The 18,018-nt window shown below is 45.1% G+C and overlaps 1 protein-coding gene across 1 annotated transcript in view; it reads left to right on the forward strand.

The window, feature by feature from the left end:
- Nucleotides 1-17,717, forward strand: part of LOC147751005 (tyrosine-protein phosphatase non-receptor type substrate 1-like) — a 140,074-nt gene extending 122,357 nt beyond the window's left edge. The window contains exons 5-6 of the mRNA XM_086937487.1: nt 10,913-10,938; nt 16,559-17,717. Of these exons, the coding sequence (XP_086793613.1) occupies nt 10,913-10,938; nt 16,559-16,579 (47 nt within the window). The 3' untranslated portion in view covers nt 16,580-17,717. The remainder of the gene's footprint in view (nt 1-10,912; nt 10,939-16,558) is intronic.
- Nucleotides 17,718-18,018: the final 301 nt, after the last annotated feature.

The raw sequence follows: 18,018 nt of genomic DNA on the forward strand, positions 1-18,018 counted from the left end.
TACCTAATTGTTCTGCTTCCAATCGGGACATCGCTTGCATTATTTTCCGGTGCCAGCCATGTTTTTTGGTTGCCTGGTGCCACATGGTTACTGTTTGTGCAATTGGGCCCATGAGTTTTTGACGTTTCGGATTCGGATATAATGCTGTTTTGTACCCTCTGTGGCCCATTGAGAGTCTATCCAACCGATGAGCGGGGACATCCTGGGGATGGTAAATCCTGTGATTAATGACCATCAGTTGAGATGCCCAATAATATAATATAATATTCGTGAGTGCGATTCCCCTTCATACCAGCTAAGCTTCTTGTTAATTTCCGGGCGGCTATACGTGGGGGTTTCCCATCCCATATTAACAGTCTCACTTCGCTCTCAATGCTTGCAAAGTAGGGCTCAGGGACCTTGTACAGGGTGTTTTGTAGTGCATCTAGAAAGCACAGCAATGCCAGTATTTTGTACAACGCTCCCCGGCCCAGTAGGGACAATGGCAATGTTATCCAGTGGCACACTTCATTTTGTAGGCGAATCAATGGCCATTTACTATCACTTACGCCATAGGGTTGGCATATAGTAGCTTAATCCACTTCAGAAACTGTCATTGCTTTTTAATAAAGCAATCTTTTAAAAAAAATGTTTTAATGCAGCTTGTTATCTTTAAAGGAAAATGGGATTTGTTTAAAAAGAAAAATATGAAACATATAAGTTTCATTTTTTAGGAATATGCAGTGGTCCATGGGACCACTTCTTGCTATTCAGAAATATTGGGATCAACATTCACAAAGAGGAAGGAATCCCATGGGGACCTCTTCCCATTTGGGAATGGTTACCACCTCCGCTGAGATGTCGGTAAAAATGATTTTTTTGGTGCTCTTATTTGGTTGCAAAATATGCATACCTCTATGATTCGGTATTAGGAAGGGACGCCCTAAACACGCCCCTTCCGAATATCAAATTGTGAAACGCAAATTGTGATTCTGTAACATGATACCGTATCACAATTTGTATTTTGTTCTTATGAAAGAGCATTTTTGCAGTCATGAACACCGCAATTGTACAAATTGGACCCTTTGCGACAGTATAAATGCTTTTGTACATATTGCCCCTAGAGATCTACTTTTTCCACAGTATAATCTATTTTCTTATTAAAGTTCTGCAGGAGCTCCTCAATGTGTTTAATTAATAGTCTTTTATTGAAAAGTGGCCACAAAAGTCTATCTGGTTTTTTAAAGATATCGGAATATTTGGTTCATATCTATTTGAGATTAAGCTGTTTTGAAAATACATAAATTAGTACCTTGATTTTCAACAGTTCTCTTCAGAATTAGAATACTTTATGGTGCATTTTATCCTGTATTAGATGAGAATACAGTAAGTTGAGTGGACGTTTATACTGGCACCCTTTTCTGTTTATGGCACCTTCTCACTATGTTTGTCTTTTATTGTGTACTAGCTTACCCGTCGCGCGTTGCTGCGATCTCAGAAGAAAGGAAATGTAAGGAAACTTGTTATGATAACATTCAACTTACATGGTGTAATTTTTATTGAAACTTATTCATTTTAATATGGATAACATTTTAAAGTGTTGTTTTAATTCTGTTTATTTATTCGAGTGCTTGTGGAAACACGTTTTTTTTTGTTTTTCCGTCTGGTGCGTACACGAATAAATCAGAAGGTTTTCCGACGCGTGAGCTGGCCACATGCAGTTGTCCATGTGATAAGCACGGATTCTCCAAATCTAGTCCACACACTTGCAGCGATTGTCCTTGTGCTTAGTTGATGGTCATTGCAAAAGCGAGTCGCACCGGAAACTGTAAACGTTGCGTACACGAATAAATCAGAAGGTTTTCCGATGCGTGAGCTGGCCACATACAGTTGTCCATGTGAGAAGCACGGATTCTCCAAATCTAGTCCACACACTTGCAGTGATTGTCCTTGTGCTTTGTTGATGGTCATTGCATAAGCGAGTCGCACCGGAAACTGTAAACGTTCAGTATTCGAAAGATTATGAGGGCCCTGGGGACCGATATTTAACAATTTCTTTTTTTGCCAGAAACCTTCGCGGAAGTGTACTCAACAACTTCCCAAAGTTTCATGCCGATCGGATGAATGGTGTAGTAATGCATAAAGCACACACTGACAGACATACATTCGTTTTTTATATATATAGATGAGGATGCTTTGTAGGTATAGGTGACAGGGTGGAGTAGGAATGTTGTGTTTGATGTTGGATTTATACTTGTTGGGAGGTTATGCCAGTATTGTAAGCATATGCATGTATGTATATGATATTTCTATAGCACATACCTAGGCAAAAGACAGCAAAGTGCTGTACATAGTCAAAGGCAAACTTAAAGACAGTGTGCAATAGTAGAGGAAGCTGAGTAGTAGATGATTACCTCTACGTCCCTCGTGCTCGACCCAGTCATCACACATGAGGTTTTCCACAAGACAGGAAACAAAACAGGAAACGGTTTTTAGACTCCACCCACCCTCTTGTCAGGTGCTATAACATACCTCACCACCAGAAACCAGGGACCAGAAACCAGGGAACTGCTGCCTGACCTTTTTATCATGTTCGGGAGAATATGGGTTTCCCTGATGACTCTGTGCCCAGCCCCTCCCGGGACTCTGTTCTGCCGCAGTTTCGGAAGCCTGTTGCTTCTTCCATGCCTATCCACCCCTTTGTGATGGATGTTCTCCTGAAAGAATGGAAGGACCTGGACCATATTGCGATGCCCAGGTTTATGTCGAAGCTCTATCCTTTACAGGATATGGAGGTTGCCTTGCCCGATTCTGTGCAGGTGGATTTGATTGTTGCTTCTCTGGTGGGTCAGCCTTCTATGGCGGATGTTAATATCCTGAAGGATGGCGTGGATAAGAAGATGGACTCTGCTCTGAAGAAATCCTATGCTGGCTCTCACCTGGCTCTTCGTTCAGGTGTGTATGGTGCCTGTGTTGCTCAGTCTTTGCTGACTGACTTTAAGGATTTGTTTTCCACGATGCAGGAGGGGGGCAGTTGTCTGGAATTGCTGGAATCTATGGAGCGTCAGGCGGAGTTCCTTTCTGACATCGCCTTTGACTCTGTCAGGGCTTCTGCTCTGTCTTGTGGTTCCTCTGTTGCTGCCTGTCGGAACTTGCTGCTGCCAGGTTGAAAGACGGATGCGGCTCAGCGTTCCATGGCATTGAGGTTGCCATTTTCTGGTACTCATCTTTTTGGGGACACTCTGGAGGATAGGCTGCATAAGGTCTTTAAGGAGAGGAAGCATTCTTTGTCGTTCTGTCATCATACTTCTCAGAAGGTTGCCTCCTTCTCGAATGCCCAGTGCTTTCGCCAGCCTTCCAGATTTCAGCAGTCCTCGGTTAAGGGCCAGCGGTGTGCTGGTAGGTCCTTTCCGGGGAGGTTCCAGAAGAATCCCCCGCCGGATGGGGGGTCTGGCACACAGCGTTCCTGATTATGCCGTTCCGGTGCCCGGTCTTGTTGGTGGTCCACCTGCGGTTGGTGGGAGACTGCAGCTGTTCCTCCCTGCTTGTCTGCTGAGGACCTCTGACCAGTGGGTGCTGGATGTTCTATCCAGGGGTTACCGGATAGAGTTTCTGTCTCCTCCTCCTTCCTCCGGTGTTGTGGTGACCCGTTGCCTTTGGACCCCTTTCGCCATCTGGCGTTACTGGAGGGTGTTCGGGTTCTGTCCGACAAGCTGACGATTGTCCCTGTCCCCCCCCGGAGCGTGGGTTGGGGACCTATTCCATCATCTTTGTGGTCCTGAAGGTCACGGGGGGTTACCGGGTGGTCATCAATCTTCGGGCCCTGAACTTGTTTGTGCAGAAGATCCCGTTCAAAATGGAGACTTTGCAAAAGGTGATTCCCTTGATCCAGGAGGGCTGGGTGTTCACCTCGCTTGATCGCCAAGATGCTTACCTCCATGTACCAATGGCATTGGGGGATCAGCCGTTCCTGCGCTTCTGCCTGGAGGGTCGTCACTAGCAATTCTGCGTCCTTCCGTTTGGTCTCAGGTCTGCCCCCAGGGTGTTCACCAAGGTGGCGGCTCCCTTGGTGGCTCACCTCCATCTCCTCAGGGTGTCTGTGTTTCCATATCAGGGCGACTGGCTGCTCCTGACTCCGTCTCCGGATGTCATGTCTCGCCACCTTTCCTTGACCATGCGTACGCGCGAGGATCATGGTTTCCTCATCAACTTATTGAAGTGTCACCTGGAGCATGCCACTCGGATGGCCTTCATCGGGGCCATTTTCGACTTCATTCTGGGCAGAGTGTTTCTCCGGGAGTCCAGGATTCTGCGTCTTCAGTCGTTGCTGAGGAGGTTGCTTTCCGGGTATTCGGCTCCTATCCTGCAGTGGCTGGTGGTTCAAGGTCAAATGCCTGCCACTGTCTTCACTGTGCCTTGGGCCAAGGTTCATCTTCGGCCGCTGTTGTGGCATGTTCAGAGTTGGGTGCCCTTTCCTGTCCAGGACTTCTCGGTTCCTGTGCCTGTGTCTTTGGAGTTGGTGTCTGCTCTGCTGTGGTGGCTGGATTCTTCGAATCTGTCGGAGGGAATGTGGTTCCATCCCCCACCCCCTTTGGTGTTGACAACAGATGCCAGCGCATCGGGATGGGGTGCGACTTTGGGTCCTTGGGCGGTGCAGGCTCGTTTGCTTCTGTCGGAGTCACGCCAGTCGTCCAATTGGGAGGACTGTCCACTGTGGAGAGGGCGCTTCGCTTCTTCTGGGATCGTCTTCAGGGGTGCAACGTGTTGGTGAGATCGGACAACACTGTGACTGTGGCCTACATCAACCACCAGGGCAGTACCCACTGCCTTTCCCTGACCCTGGTGGCATATGCGATCGCGAGTTGGGCGGAACTTCATCTTTTGGCCCTCTGTGCTCTGCACATTCGGGGTGTGGACAACGTGGTGGCAGATTCCTTGAGTCGGAGGTTCCTGTCCTCTCTCTCCCTGTGTCTCACCCCTCGGATTTTCAGATTGATCTGCCGGAGGTTCGGGACTCCGGTGCTGGACTTGATTGCCTCCCAGTCCAATACCCTGCTTCCCCTGTTCTGCTCCGGGTCTCTGGAGAGGGGTGCTTGGGGGGTGGATGCATTGTCTGTCCTCTAGCCCCCTTGGTTCCTTTATGCCTTCCCTCCTTTTCCTCTGATTCCTGCTTTCTTGCTCAAGGTTCAGCGGGTGGGGGCTCAGGTGGTGGCTGTTCTCCCTTATTGGCCACGCCGATCCTGGTTTCCTCTGCTGCTGGGTCTGGCAGTGGGCCCTCCGTGGATTCTGCCCCGCTGCCCGTCTCCTCTGGGGTCCCCGTCTCCCTCCCTGTTGGTTCCTCTCACCTTGGTGGTCTGGAGGTTGAACGGCTGTCTCTTGGGGTCCGGGGTTTGCCCGACCACCTCATTACTGTGATGCAGGCTACTCGTCGGAAGTCCACTTTGGCCTCATATTCCAAGCACTGGGCTTCTTTTTCTTCTTGGTGTGCTGCCCTGGTCCTTTCTCCGGCCTTCATTTTTTTTTTGGATGGCTTTCAGAAAGCTATGTTCTGTCCACTTTGAAGGGTCAGTGGGCTGCTATTCGGGCTTTTCGGATTCTGGCTTCTCTTCTGCCTTCGGATGGGTTGTTGGTTTCCCGTCTATTTCGGAGTTTCTCTCTTTCTGCTCCTTCTGTCCGCTCTCCGGTTCCTCCTTGGGATCTTTCTTTGGTTTTGGGTGCTTTGCAGTCCCCTCCTTTTGAGCCTTTGGAGTCCGTGGACCTCAAGTTCCTGTCTTTTGAAGTGCCATTCGTGGTTGCTGTTACTTCTGCGAGGAGGTTGGGCAAGCTTACGGGCTTGCGTTGCTCTCTCCCTTTTTGCGTTTTCTGGACGACGCGGTGCTCCTCTCTTTTGATCCCGGGTTTTTGCCTAAGATTCGTTCTCGTTTCCATTCTTCTCAGGAGTTGGTTCTTCCTTCTCTCTGTCCATCTCCTTCCTCGCCTTCTGACCTCTTGCTACATTCTTAGGATGTGAGGCATGCCTTCTCTGTTTATGTTGCTCATTCTGCTGAGTTTCGGTCTTCTGACTCCCTCTTTGTGACCTTTGGTTTGGCTGGTAGGGGTAAGGCTGCCTCCCGTCTCACTTTGGGTTGCTGGATTAAGGCTGTGATCTCGTTGGCCTATCAGGGCTCTGATTTGCCATGCCCCTCACGGGTTCAGGCGAGGTCCTCCAGGGGTGTGTCTGCTTCGTGGGCTGCTTTCCATGGTGTTCCCCTTGAGGAGATTTGTCGGGCGGAGACTTGGGCGTCCGAGTCCACCTTTGTGAAGCATTATCGCTTGAATTGTGCTCTGTCTGGTCAGACACATTTTGGTTCTGGTGTTTTGCAAGCTGTGGGGGTTACCCCCTCTGTCTGATTATGTTTGTTATTAAACATTTCACTTGCTGCACTCCTTGGTGTCTGGTCTGTTTCAGTTTGTGGTATGCCAAAGGCCTTTGTGGGGGGTTGCTTTGGTATGCTTCATGTGTGATGACTGGGTCGAGGACGAGGGACGTAGAGGTAATGCTATGATTACTTTAGTAAATCCGCATTACTCTTAGTCCTACTCGTCCTCGACCCAGTCATACCTCCACCCGCCCTCCCTTTCCAGGCCTTTGGTGCTTGGTATGTCATGATGTGCTTCTGGTGGTGAGGTATGTTATAGCATCTGACAGGAGGGTGGGTGGAGTCTAAAAAGCGTTTCCTGTTTTGTTTCCTGTTTTGTGGAATACCTCATGTGTGATGACTGGGTCGAGGACGAGTAGGACTAAGAGTAATGAGGATTACCTAAAGTAATCATGGCATTAATGCACTGTGATGTAGTGTTATTTAAAGACGTGAATCTTCAACTCTTTCTTAAATTGGAGCAATGTTGGGGCGGGCATCTTTATGGATACCAGCATGTTATTGTAAGGATAGATAATTTAGCACAATTTGCAGGAAGTATAAATGATGTGTTTTCTAGGGTGTATTGGCAGAATAAACCTGCGAGGTTCATGTCACCTAGACAGGGTCAAGTTTGGAGGTGCTGTGAAATTTTGAGCCATATGTACACACCATTTTACAGTCGGAAATGGCCTTATTGGGCCGTTTCCGACCACAAAAATGCTTTTACATATGTACAAATGCCAAATTATAATTTTGTAACTTGTTACGAATAGCAGTTTGGTTTAGCGATTCAGTATTTTGAAGGGGCATGTTTAGGGCATCCCTTCCAAATAGTGAAATACAGTGAAATACAGTGCTATGTATGAACGTTTTGCAATCGAATTACGGTTACACATTATACATTTTTTACTGACTACTAAAAGGTAGTGGTAACCATTCACAAATGGGAAGGGGTCCCTTGTGGACCTTTTCCACTTTGAGAATGCAAAAAACATCATTTTCTAAGAGCAGGCAGTGATTTCATGGACCACTACCTGGTCTTAAAAGATGAAACCTCAAAGATTATTTTTTTTATTTTTAAACACATCCCATTTTCCTTTAAGGAAATCGGGTTGCAATAAAAAAAAGTGTGCTTTATTAAAAAGCAATCACAGACATAGTGGTCTTCTGACCCCAGCAGGCTACCATTCCTGTGTAGTGGGTCACACACTGTGGCCTATCTCCTTAAAATGTATGAGGTATGGCAATTGTGACACATTAGGAATAGCTAAATGAAACTCAATAAGTAGGCAAAGAATCGCAATTAGAAAATTGCAATCCCTAAAATTTGTACAAATGGTCCTTGGAGGGCAAAGAGAAAAGGAATGTAGTTCATTTGCAGTGGTCTATTGTTTGGCATCATCAAATAATTCCTGGACAGCTATTTGACTTCATCAATTCTCAATTGTTTAAATATGAAATATTTAGTACTTGTTATGTGTGAGTTTCTCCTAAAATCAATGGTATTACTTACTGATCTCTCAGTGTACATTAGAGTATATTAAATTAACAATATGCTTCTTTTCCTGCTGACTGTTATTTTTGAGTCCTTCTTTATTGGTGTACTAAGGGGGTCATTCAGGGTTTGGTGGGTGGTACTCAATTCCACCAGGGCAGCCAAGGAATGCTCTCCACTGCCCTGGAGGACGTCATTCTGCCTTGTGGAGAGCTCTGTTTATTTTATTGTATTTTATTTATTTATTTATGCGATTTTATATAGCGCGAACTTTACCCGAAGGTGTCAGAGCGCTTTACATAAGAACCAGTTGAAAAACATAAGGACTTAGGATTACATGCGTTACATAAAGGATACAAACAGAAAAAATTGCAAATGTACAAGATGTAAAGTCACACAAGGAGGAGATACAAATGAATATACTCTAAGACTCACATATGAATGGTAGATAGTGCAAAGGTCTACTGCATATACTAGTGATTAGAGTTATCTCTATAAACATAGGGAAGGGATACAAATGGATATACTCTAAGAGTCACATAAGAATGGTAGAGAGCACAGCGGCCTACTGCATATACTAGTGATTCGAGTTATCTCTATATACATAGGGAAGGGATAAGACTGGATATACTCTAAGAGTCACGTAGGAATGGTAGATATACAAAGGTCTACTGCATATATTAGTGATTAGAGTTATCTCTATATACATAGGGAAGGGATAAGACTGGATATACTCTAAGAGTCACGTAGGAATGGTAGATATACAAAGGTCTACTGCATATATTAGTGATTAGAGTTATCTCTATATACATAGGGAAGGGATAAGATTGGATATACTCTAAGAGTCACGTAGGAATGGTAGATATACAAAGGTCTACTGCATATACTAGTGATTAGAGTTATCTCTATATACATAGGGAAGGAATATGACTGGATATACTCTAAGAGTCACGTAGGAATGGTAGATATACAAAGGTCTACTGCATATACTAGTGATTAGAGTTATCTCTATATACACAGGGAAGGGATACAAATGGATATACTCTAAGAGTCACGTAGGAATGGTAGATATACAAAGGTCTACTGCATATTCGCTATATACAGAAAAGCACAGTTCCATGAAGTGGGGTCGGAGGGGGGAATGCAATAACAGCACCAAGGGGGGGGGGGGGGGGGGGGGGGGACAGAGAAAGGCAGGAAAGGGAGACAAACGAGAGATGGAAGCAGATAGTAATGAGGGAGACAGTGAGGAGTGTGTCAGAGGCAACAGGAGAGACAATAGAAAGGTCGCTAGGACAGGGGGGGAGGTCAGAGATCACTAAAATGGCGGAGGAGAAAGGTAGAAGAAGAAGCGAGTCATAAAAGAAAATGGCGAGGAGCACAAAGGTCCAAGTCCGAAAGTCCAGGAAGAGGGCTCCCATAGCCAGCAAGTCCGGGGCTGGGGGAGAAAGGCAGTCCGCAGTAAATTCACAGCCTCATCATCCATGTGGAGCTGGGGCAGAGGAGATCAATCCGGAGACCAGGGGTCAGGGAAGAAAGACCTGAGCTCCGATGTCTGGGAGAGCTGGGGGGGGTCATGCCTCAGGCCTCCGATCCTGAGCTCCGATGTCTGGGAGAGCTGGGGGTCCTGGGCTAGGGCAGGGCACAGGGGAGCATTGTGTGCAAGATGTCTGTCCCCTCCAGGATTAGCCCACAGCACAAGACCCCCCAGTCGAAGCAACAGTCGTAACAGCACACTTGATGAGCAGGCAGGGACAGCGGTAGCTGTGTATTGTAGGTGCCATCTTAGAATCAGGCATGGGTTCCGTGTGACAGAGCCATATGACGAGCTCACAGCAGCAAGCAGGGGCACGTGGTGGAAGTCGCGCTGCCACCCCCAGGACCCTCCACACAACACAGGTCCCAGGAGTCCACATAGTGAGCAGCGAGAATTATCAGCGCTGCTGGGTCACAGGCGCCACCATTGCAGAGTCAGGCAACTACATGGCAACCCCGTCGGACGAGCCCCTCGCAGCAAAACAGGTAGTGCCTTGAAAGGAGATGCTGCCAGTCCTCTGAAGGCACTGTAAATATGCTGAGCATCTGCCATGTTTCATGTGGCCACCTAGCAAACATTTTGTTTTCCAAAAACTGAATCTAAAAGGAGGAGTTTGTTTTAAAAACCACAAAACTAATGATCATCACACCCAAGGAGTTTTCTTCCATTGTGTGGGGGGCATTTTTCTTTTTTTTTGGTTTAGGGCTGTCAAGCTTTTCCTGGCATTATCAAACGGGGCTAACCAACAACTAATAATACAGAGTTCCCCGGGCTAAGTCAACTAAATGACTGGCATGAGCCTCTCTCTCATCGAGTCAGGCAGAAAGGGTGAGTGTTGTGAACCCTTTTCGGAATTTTTAGGGATACCTCACACAGGTCACCGGTTGGACTACACTTGTAATCCCACCCGGTGATCGTCCAGCGTCATCATCGGTATCCTGCCCCTGCGACAGACTGGCGGTGCAATGCCTGTCGGGCGACAAAAGATGTCGCACTTTGGCGGGGATCTTCTATTCCTTCGCCAAAGGGTGTGTGGGTGTGAGGGGCCTGAAAAAAGGAGAAGGGGTTTATGGTTGTGCAAAAGTGAGCGTGGGTGAGATTAAAAAAAAGTCAGTAGAGTCCAAAAAATAGATTTTTAATGGCATGGCTCACTGCTTTTTTAAAACAATAAGGGGTAGTGAGGCAGGACAATCAAGGTAGTGGAGCCTCATTCAACCCTTAGTGAACAGATGGTCAAACGGGAAAAAGGTTCTAAGGTGCATGGGGGCATCAATGTAATATTTCTGCCAGCTGGGTCTCTGATGGCTGAAACATGAGAGTCCATTTTATTCAAAATAAAGTGGGTAGACCATCAGTTTGGTGGACAGGTTTCTCAGCCACATAAATAACTCCCTAAATCTTGTGTGATTTGTGGGTACTTTGTGAAGTCTGTAGTGAAAATATTTTGGTCAACAACAGGAAAGAATCTTTGACCTACTGAATAATTTTGTTTTTTTACAGATAACATGTGCCGTGAACAACCGAAGGTAAATAGGATTCTATTTTTTTTCTGATTTTCACATGGTGGAAGTAGCACATTGTTCTGCGGGGAAGTGCGTGTGTGTGTGTGTTTGTGTGTGAGTGTGTGTGCGTGTGTGGGTGCATACATATGAGTGGATGTGTGTGTACAAAATAGCAATGCATAGAACTAGGAGCTGTATGTACTAAATGGTCATTTGCGTTTAGTGTGTGGTATTTATACTGTTTTGATAAATTTATTTTGAAGAAGCAACTTATATTGTGCATTTTTCAATTAATAAATGTGTTTAATGGAAAAATATTGAACGATCACCTTGACCACAGGTTAAATATTTTAATCAGTTTAGGTCATAAAGTTTTCTGTCACAGTTTTTTTTATACCTTTTAAGTCAGCAGAAATATTTGTGCTTCCTGTGGTCTCCCTCTATCTGTCTGTAAAGGACAAAGTGCCAGATGTGCAACCCTTATAATTTGTCAGTCGCAAATTGCATCGTTTTGCGACTCGCAAATTGTAATTTACAACAGTGTCTCAGACACTATTTGCGATTCCTAATGTGGTCGCAAAGTGCATGTCTCATTAATATTCATGAGGCAGGTGCAATTTGCGACCCCATAGGAAATGGCAAGCACTCCCAGGGATGGAGGCCTGCTGGGGTCAGCAGACCACCATGTCTGTGACTGCTGTTTAAATAAAGCAGGTTTTTTATTAAATGCAGCCCGTTTTCCTTAAAGGAAAACGGGCTGCATTTAAAAAAGAAAAATGAAAGGTTTCTGTTTCATTTTTTAAGGGTAGGCCGTGGTCCGTGGGACCAATGCCAGCTCTTAAAAAATATTTTCACATCCATTCACAAGGGGGAAGTGGCCCTTTGGGGAACCCTTCCAATTTGCGAGTGGCTTACCACCTACTTGAAGTAAGTGGTAAACTGCATGTGTTTTGAGGTCGCAAAACATCTGTACATTGAAGTACGAGTCGCTATTAGGAAGGGATGCCCTTGTCATGCCCCTTCCGAATAGCAAGTCGCAAACCCTATTCTGCGAGTCTGTAATAGGTTACTGACTCGCAAAATAGTGTTTGTACATGGGGCAGACCAATTTTGTAGTCGCATAAAATGGTCGTACATCTGGCCCAAAGACAGCAGCTGAAAACTAGTATGCAATTGTGTGATTTTGCAGCAGTGTGCCATAGAAGACCTAGGAATGCAAAAACCACAGTTGATGGACAGAATGCAGAACAATGTCATACATTCACCTCAGTACAGAGATCTGGGCCTAAATCCATCGTTTTCTTTGCACTCCACACCACCCCAGTTCAGACATGGCCATATGCAAATCAGTCTGACCCTGTGCCTCATGGGAACAGTCCAGCCCGAATTGCCAATGCCAGCTCTTAAAAAATATTTTCACATCCATTCACAAGGGGGAAGTGGCCCTTTGGGGAACCCTTCCAATTTGCGAGTGGCTTACCACCTACTTGAAGTAAGTGGTAAACTGCATGTGTTTTGAGGTCGCAAAACATCTGTACATTGAAGTACGAGTCGCTATTAGGAAGGGATGCCCTTGTCATGCCCCTTCCGAATAGCAAGTCGCAAACCCTATTCTGCGAGTCTGTAATAGGTTACTGACTCGCAAAATAGTGTTTGTACATGGGGCAGACCAATTTTGTAGTCGCAGAAAATGGTCGTACATCCGGCCCAAAGACAGCAGCTGAAAACTAGTATGCAATTGTGTGATTTTGCAGCAGTGTGCCATAGAAGACCTAGGAATGCAAAAACCACAGTTGATGGACAGAATGCAGAACAATGTCATACATTCACCTCAGTACAGAGATCTGGGCCTAAATCCATCGTTTTTTTTGCACTCCACACCACCCCAGTTCAGACATGGCCATATGCAAATCAGTCTGACCCTGTGCCTCATGGGAACAGTCCAGCCCGAATTGCCAAGCCATGCCTTCCCTAGACCAGAAACAAGCTTCCGAGGACCGGTTTCTGGCATTCCAGCCGTCTTCAGCCCAGCTTGCTTGAATCCAGTGGTGTAGAGTGCATGGGACTCAAGTCTGAGCATACCCATCCCACTCGGGGTGATAAATGCAAAAACCACAGTTGATGGACAGAATGCAGAACAATGTCATACATTCACCCCAGTACAGAGATCTGGGCCTAAATCCATCGGTTTTTTTGCACTCCACACCACCCCAGTTCAGACATGGCCATATGCAAATCAGTCTGACCCTGTGCCTCATGGGAACAGTCCAGCCCGAACTGCCAAGCCATGCCTTCCCTGGACCGGAAACAAGCTACCGAGGACCGATTTCTGGCAGAAAGAAGACCTAGGAAGCTGACACCACTCAGTTGAAGTCAACACTATCACTCATCTGTCTCCACATTTCCCTGTGTCTCGAAAACGAGACATCAACAAGTAATTGGCACGTTCTGAGCACAGTTTCAATGACTAGGAGAGCACACACAGTAGTAGCAACGACAGCTGGGAAGAGGAGGGCATAGGCCAGTAGATCGGTCAGACTATCGGGGTCTTTTAGGGTTTGACAGAACAGGGGCTCCACTATAAAATAGTGGAGCTCCCTTTCTGCAAAACCATAGCTCTCCTGCCCCAGTTATGGGTGGGAGAACTGCTGGGTTTCCTTTAGAAGCTGGTCGTTATCTGGCAGAAACCTTGGGTCAATGGAGGCCCTTAACTGCACACATTGGTGAAAGGACAACTACCTTATTAAGGGTCATCACCTGCTTGGCAATGTACCGAAAGTTCTCCTGCTGGTGTATTAACATTTGGCTCGCTTGAATGCGAAGCAGAGTAAACTGCTATGCTTTGTGCTCCGGCATTCTTTTTTTTTTTTTTTAACAACCCCACATAGCATGTTTTTATTTCTGATCTCAGGGAGTTTTCTCCCTGCACCTTAGAGTATTTTTATATTTTTCTGCACTGCACTGCCATGCCTTGCTGAACTATTACAGGCAGGAAAAACAAGAGATGGACAACACATCCTATAAAGTGTGGGATATCTGACAATGTAACCCTGCGACCCTTTGATGGACGGGCCAGTGGGTCATGGGTTTTCAATGGATGCACCATCAGAAATCCAGCAGCTCTCCCAACTTTAAAGAGAGCAGGGTAACTGCAGGTTTGCCAGACTGCCAGTTTCTCGTTGTCTCCGCTAAACACTAAATCACCCCCTACAGGGGCGGCCTTAGGCATGTGCAAGCTGTGCACCTGCACAGGGCCACCAAACCCTGGGGCTTCCACGCTAATATATATCCTTAATATAATATTCTTCTGAGGATGGATACATATTTGCGTGGCGGCCCCTGGGAGGGATTTGGCGGCATCCAGCTCTGATCCACTTCCTAATAACCTGACCCACCCCGACCTCCTGAGCTCCTGGGAGCTCTGCCCCGCCCGGACCCTCTCTTCCGGGGCCCCCTACCTACGCTTCCTGCCCAGGGCCGCCATGAGCCTAGAGCCGCCCCTGCCCCCTAAGCCGTTATATCTCCAAACTATAGAAAGGTGAAGAGTTGCTGAAGCAATACTTTCTACTTGGGGGTTGAGGGTCAGGGAACTGATTATCATATATTTAATGTGGATAGTTAATAGGCAGACGATGTTACTTGGAGTCCCACTTCCCCCTCTTAGTTTATGAGTGAGAAAATGTGGGACCTCTCAAGCACTGACTCAGTCACAGTGAGTCATTTCTAGGTTGATCTCAGCATCAAACTCTTCTCCATTCTTATCAAATGGCTTGGTGGACCAGTGGTAGCAACGTATTTGATGTTAAGAACATCAGAGCAAGGTTTTGATGGGTGGTAGAATATAAGCATTATTTTATGTTTGTTAGGGGTTACAAGCAAGGGCGCTGAACACGTAGGTATTACTCATTCTGCAGAAAAAGTGGCCAAGGAAGGAAAGGAAAAAAGCAGAAAAATCATCTATCTTTGTTTGTTTGTGTTACAAAGAGATAGAAGGGAGGAGGGGGGATGTCAGGTGAAATCAGGTATTTTTTTCACTTGAAGTATTAGGGAGGAGAGAATAAGTGATTATGGACCATATGTACAAAACCTTTTTGCAGTTGGGAAATGGCGCAATTCACTGAATCAGATGGTTTCCGACCGCAAAAAGGCTTTTTCATATGTACAAAACCCAAACTGCGATTCTGTATTTGGAAGGACCTGTTTAGGGCGTACCTCCCAAATACCCAATTGCAGTGCTCTGTATAAATGTGTTGTGACCAAAATACAGTTGCAAAACATTCATTCTTTTACCGACACCTCAGTGGTAGTAGTAACTATTTGAAAATGGTTAGGGGTCCCCACAGGATCCCTTACCCTTTTGAATGTTGAAGCAAATATTTTTTAGGAGCTGCCTGCTCTTAAAAAATGAAACATAAACGTTTTATTTCATTTTTGAAACACATCCCGTTTTCCTGTAAGGAAAACGGTCGCATTTAAAAAAAAAAGAAAAGATTGCTTTATTGAAAGCAAATCATAGACATGGTGCCTGCTGGTCCCAGCAGGCACCATCCCTTTGATGGCTGCAATTCCTAATGGGTCGCAAATTGGGACCTACCGCCTTAATATTCATGAGGCAAGTCTATTTGAGACCCTTTTAGGAATCACTATCTGAAGTATGTACGTTTTCTTACATTAGGAATTGCGATTTCTGAATTGCGATTTAGTAAAAATAGCAATTAAGAAATCGCAAATCCTATTTTTGGTACAACTTGCTGCAAATATCTTGCATAAAATGACACAGACTGTAGTGAACAAGCAGAAGTAACAGTCCTTAGCTACTTAAAGGAGGACTACCTAATGATGTGGGGAAGCTGTCAGTTCATGAGAGGGTAATTATTGAAAGACTGTAGGCAGAACATTGCGAATATTACACTGGAGCTCACAATTGGTCTATCTCTTTCCTGTCACTGTTCTTTTGGGGAAGACTTGGGGGCATATTAGCAAGAAGAGGCGATAATTATTGCTAACCCAGGTTTGCTGCATTTTTTTTATCGCCGTCTATCGCTCGATTTCATCGCAGAGATAGCACGTTATTAGCAACGCTTATCTCTAAGGCGATAAAAAATCTAGTGATAGCGGCGAAAACCAGAAATAGCGTGAGAATACCAGCGCTAAATTAACTGCGCTAATGAAAAGCTTGCTAATAGGCAAGTGTGTACTTAACCTAACAATCCACCCACATTGATAAAATGGGTAAGTCATGTTTTTATCAGGCGTTAAAATTAATCGTTAATCTCGGTTAGCGAGACTATTTTTTACCGCTTCGTGGGCATTGATAATTGGGGGAAGTTGTGTTTGCGACTGTTTCCCTTTACTTTTAGTGAGGAACGCCTACCTTGCATGTCATTAGCGATAAATATCGCTGACATGCAAAGCGGCAAAAAAAAGGGCGCTATTGCCAGTAAACTGTCGGTAACAGCTGTAAGCGACAGCTTGCTAATAGGGCGACAAAAATATTGCAGCTTTAGTGGCAGAAAGTACCGCTAAAGCGGCGATACAGCCCTTGGTAATATGCCCCTTAGTCCCATGGCTCTGCTCAGAAAATCTGTGTATTGTAAGACAGCTGTTATGAGTGTTTTTCATTTCTGTGCTCTGTTTAATGCAGAAGGAGTCACCCATCGCTTGAGGCAACAGTAAGAAGCAAGTTGAGCAGCCAGTCACGAGGACCAGGATAATGAACCAGTGACGTTTGCTAAGACCACAGCAGCTGCATATTATGGAGCATTGAGTGCTCCTGGTCTGATTTATACATTGTCCTTCTACTTCATAGGCAAGAAGCAACTTTCAACGAATTCCAAGACATTTTTCTCTGATGCGCACTGTTTATGCCTCAAAATATGCACATTTGTATTTAAAATGAATTGTAATATTTGTGTAATTGTTAAGCTCATCTGCCAAAACAATAAAAGTAGGATTTAAAATGATCTACTTATTGGGCTAGAAATATGCTATTTACAGTAATGTAAACAATTAAAGATCTTCCTATTTGCTTGTCTGAAGGAATGCCTTTCTAGAAAATGTCACCACTGTCTGTAAACCAGAGGTGTATGAATTTCCATCACTGTCTCTATATCTTCTCTCTGTTTATCTTCTTTATAGTTATGTGTTTTTTTGCATATTTATATAGCGCGAACTCGACCCGAAGGTATTGGAGCGCTTCACATGAGAATTGGTTACTTACACATTCAGGCACGGGGAGCTTAAGTGATTTGCCCAGAATCACAGGATGTGGACGCGACCCTGAGGCTCGAACCCTGGTTTCCAACACCATAGTCGTCAGTCTAGCCAACGGACCACATCCTCTCCCCAGTTAGTTAGCTAGGTCTCGCTGTCTGGCTGCCTACCTAGGCAGTTACTTAGCAACACATTTACCATGGCGACCTAGCTACATAGCTTAAAATCTACAATTGCTGTGTGAATAGTATATTGGTTTATTGTCAATTAATTAGCCATCTTGAAATGGTGGACTTCTTTAAAGCCATTGACATCAACAGAAAGTGCAATATTTATATAAGCAATTTTGGGGGAGATACACAAAGGCATTTATGAGTGTGTCAGGTAGCTCTCACATAGTAGTCTATCAAGTATTGTTAACTGACGTTGTGAGTTGCTCTCAACACATCTAAAATAGTGATACCATGGGAATACACATATTTTTATACAATTATCAGAAATAGATAGGACTGTGCCTTCTTAACCTTTTTCAATTTTAAAGGGTGTTTACTAACTCTATTCTAGCCATTAAATGGCACTGTTCCAAAAATCCCAGAATTATTCAGTTATCTATTTTGCTTGGCATACCTATCTATTTCCTTCCTCACTATTACCTGACATACTTCAAGTGGAATAGAGGCACTTTACTTTGTTAGTGAGAGTGTATTTTGTTGTTGTTGCTTTTGTTATCCAGGCAAAACTACTTTACAATATATATCAAAGTGAATTGTGCTTGTTCCACAGTCTCTGGTATGGTCAAATGGCCAAACCTGCAGATGTCCGAAGTATTTTACCGGTCACAAAAGGCCCATCGGGCCGTTTGCAAATGTTAAAATGCATTTTGCCATGTAC

Source organism: Lissotriton vulgaris, chromosome 1_1, assembly GCF_964263255.1.
Source record: "Lissotriton vulgaris chromosome 1_1, aLisVul1.2, whole genome shotgun sequence".
Classification (NCBI taxonomy): Eukaryota; Metazoa; Chordata; class Amphibia; order Caudata; family Salamandridae; genus Lissotriton; species Lissotriton vulgaris.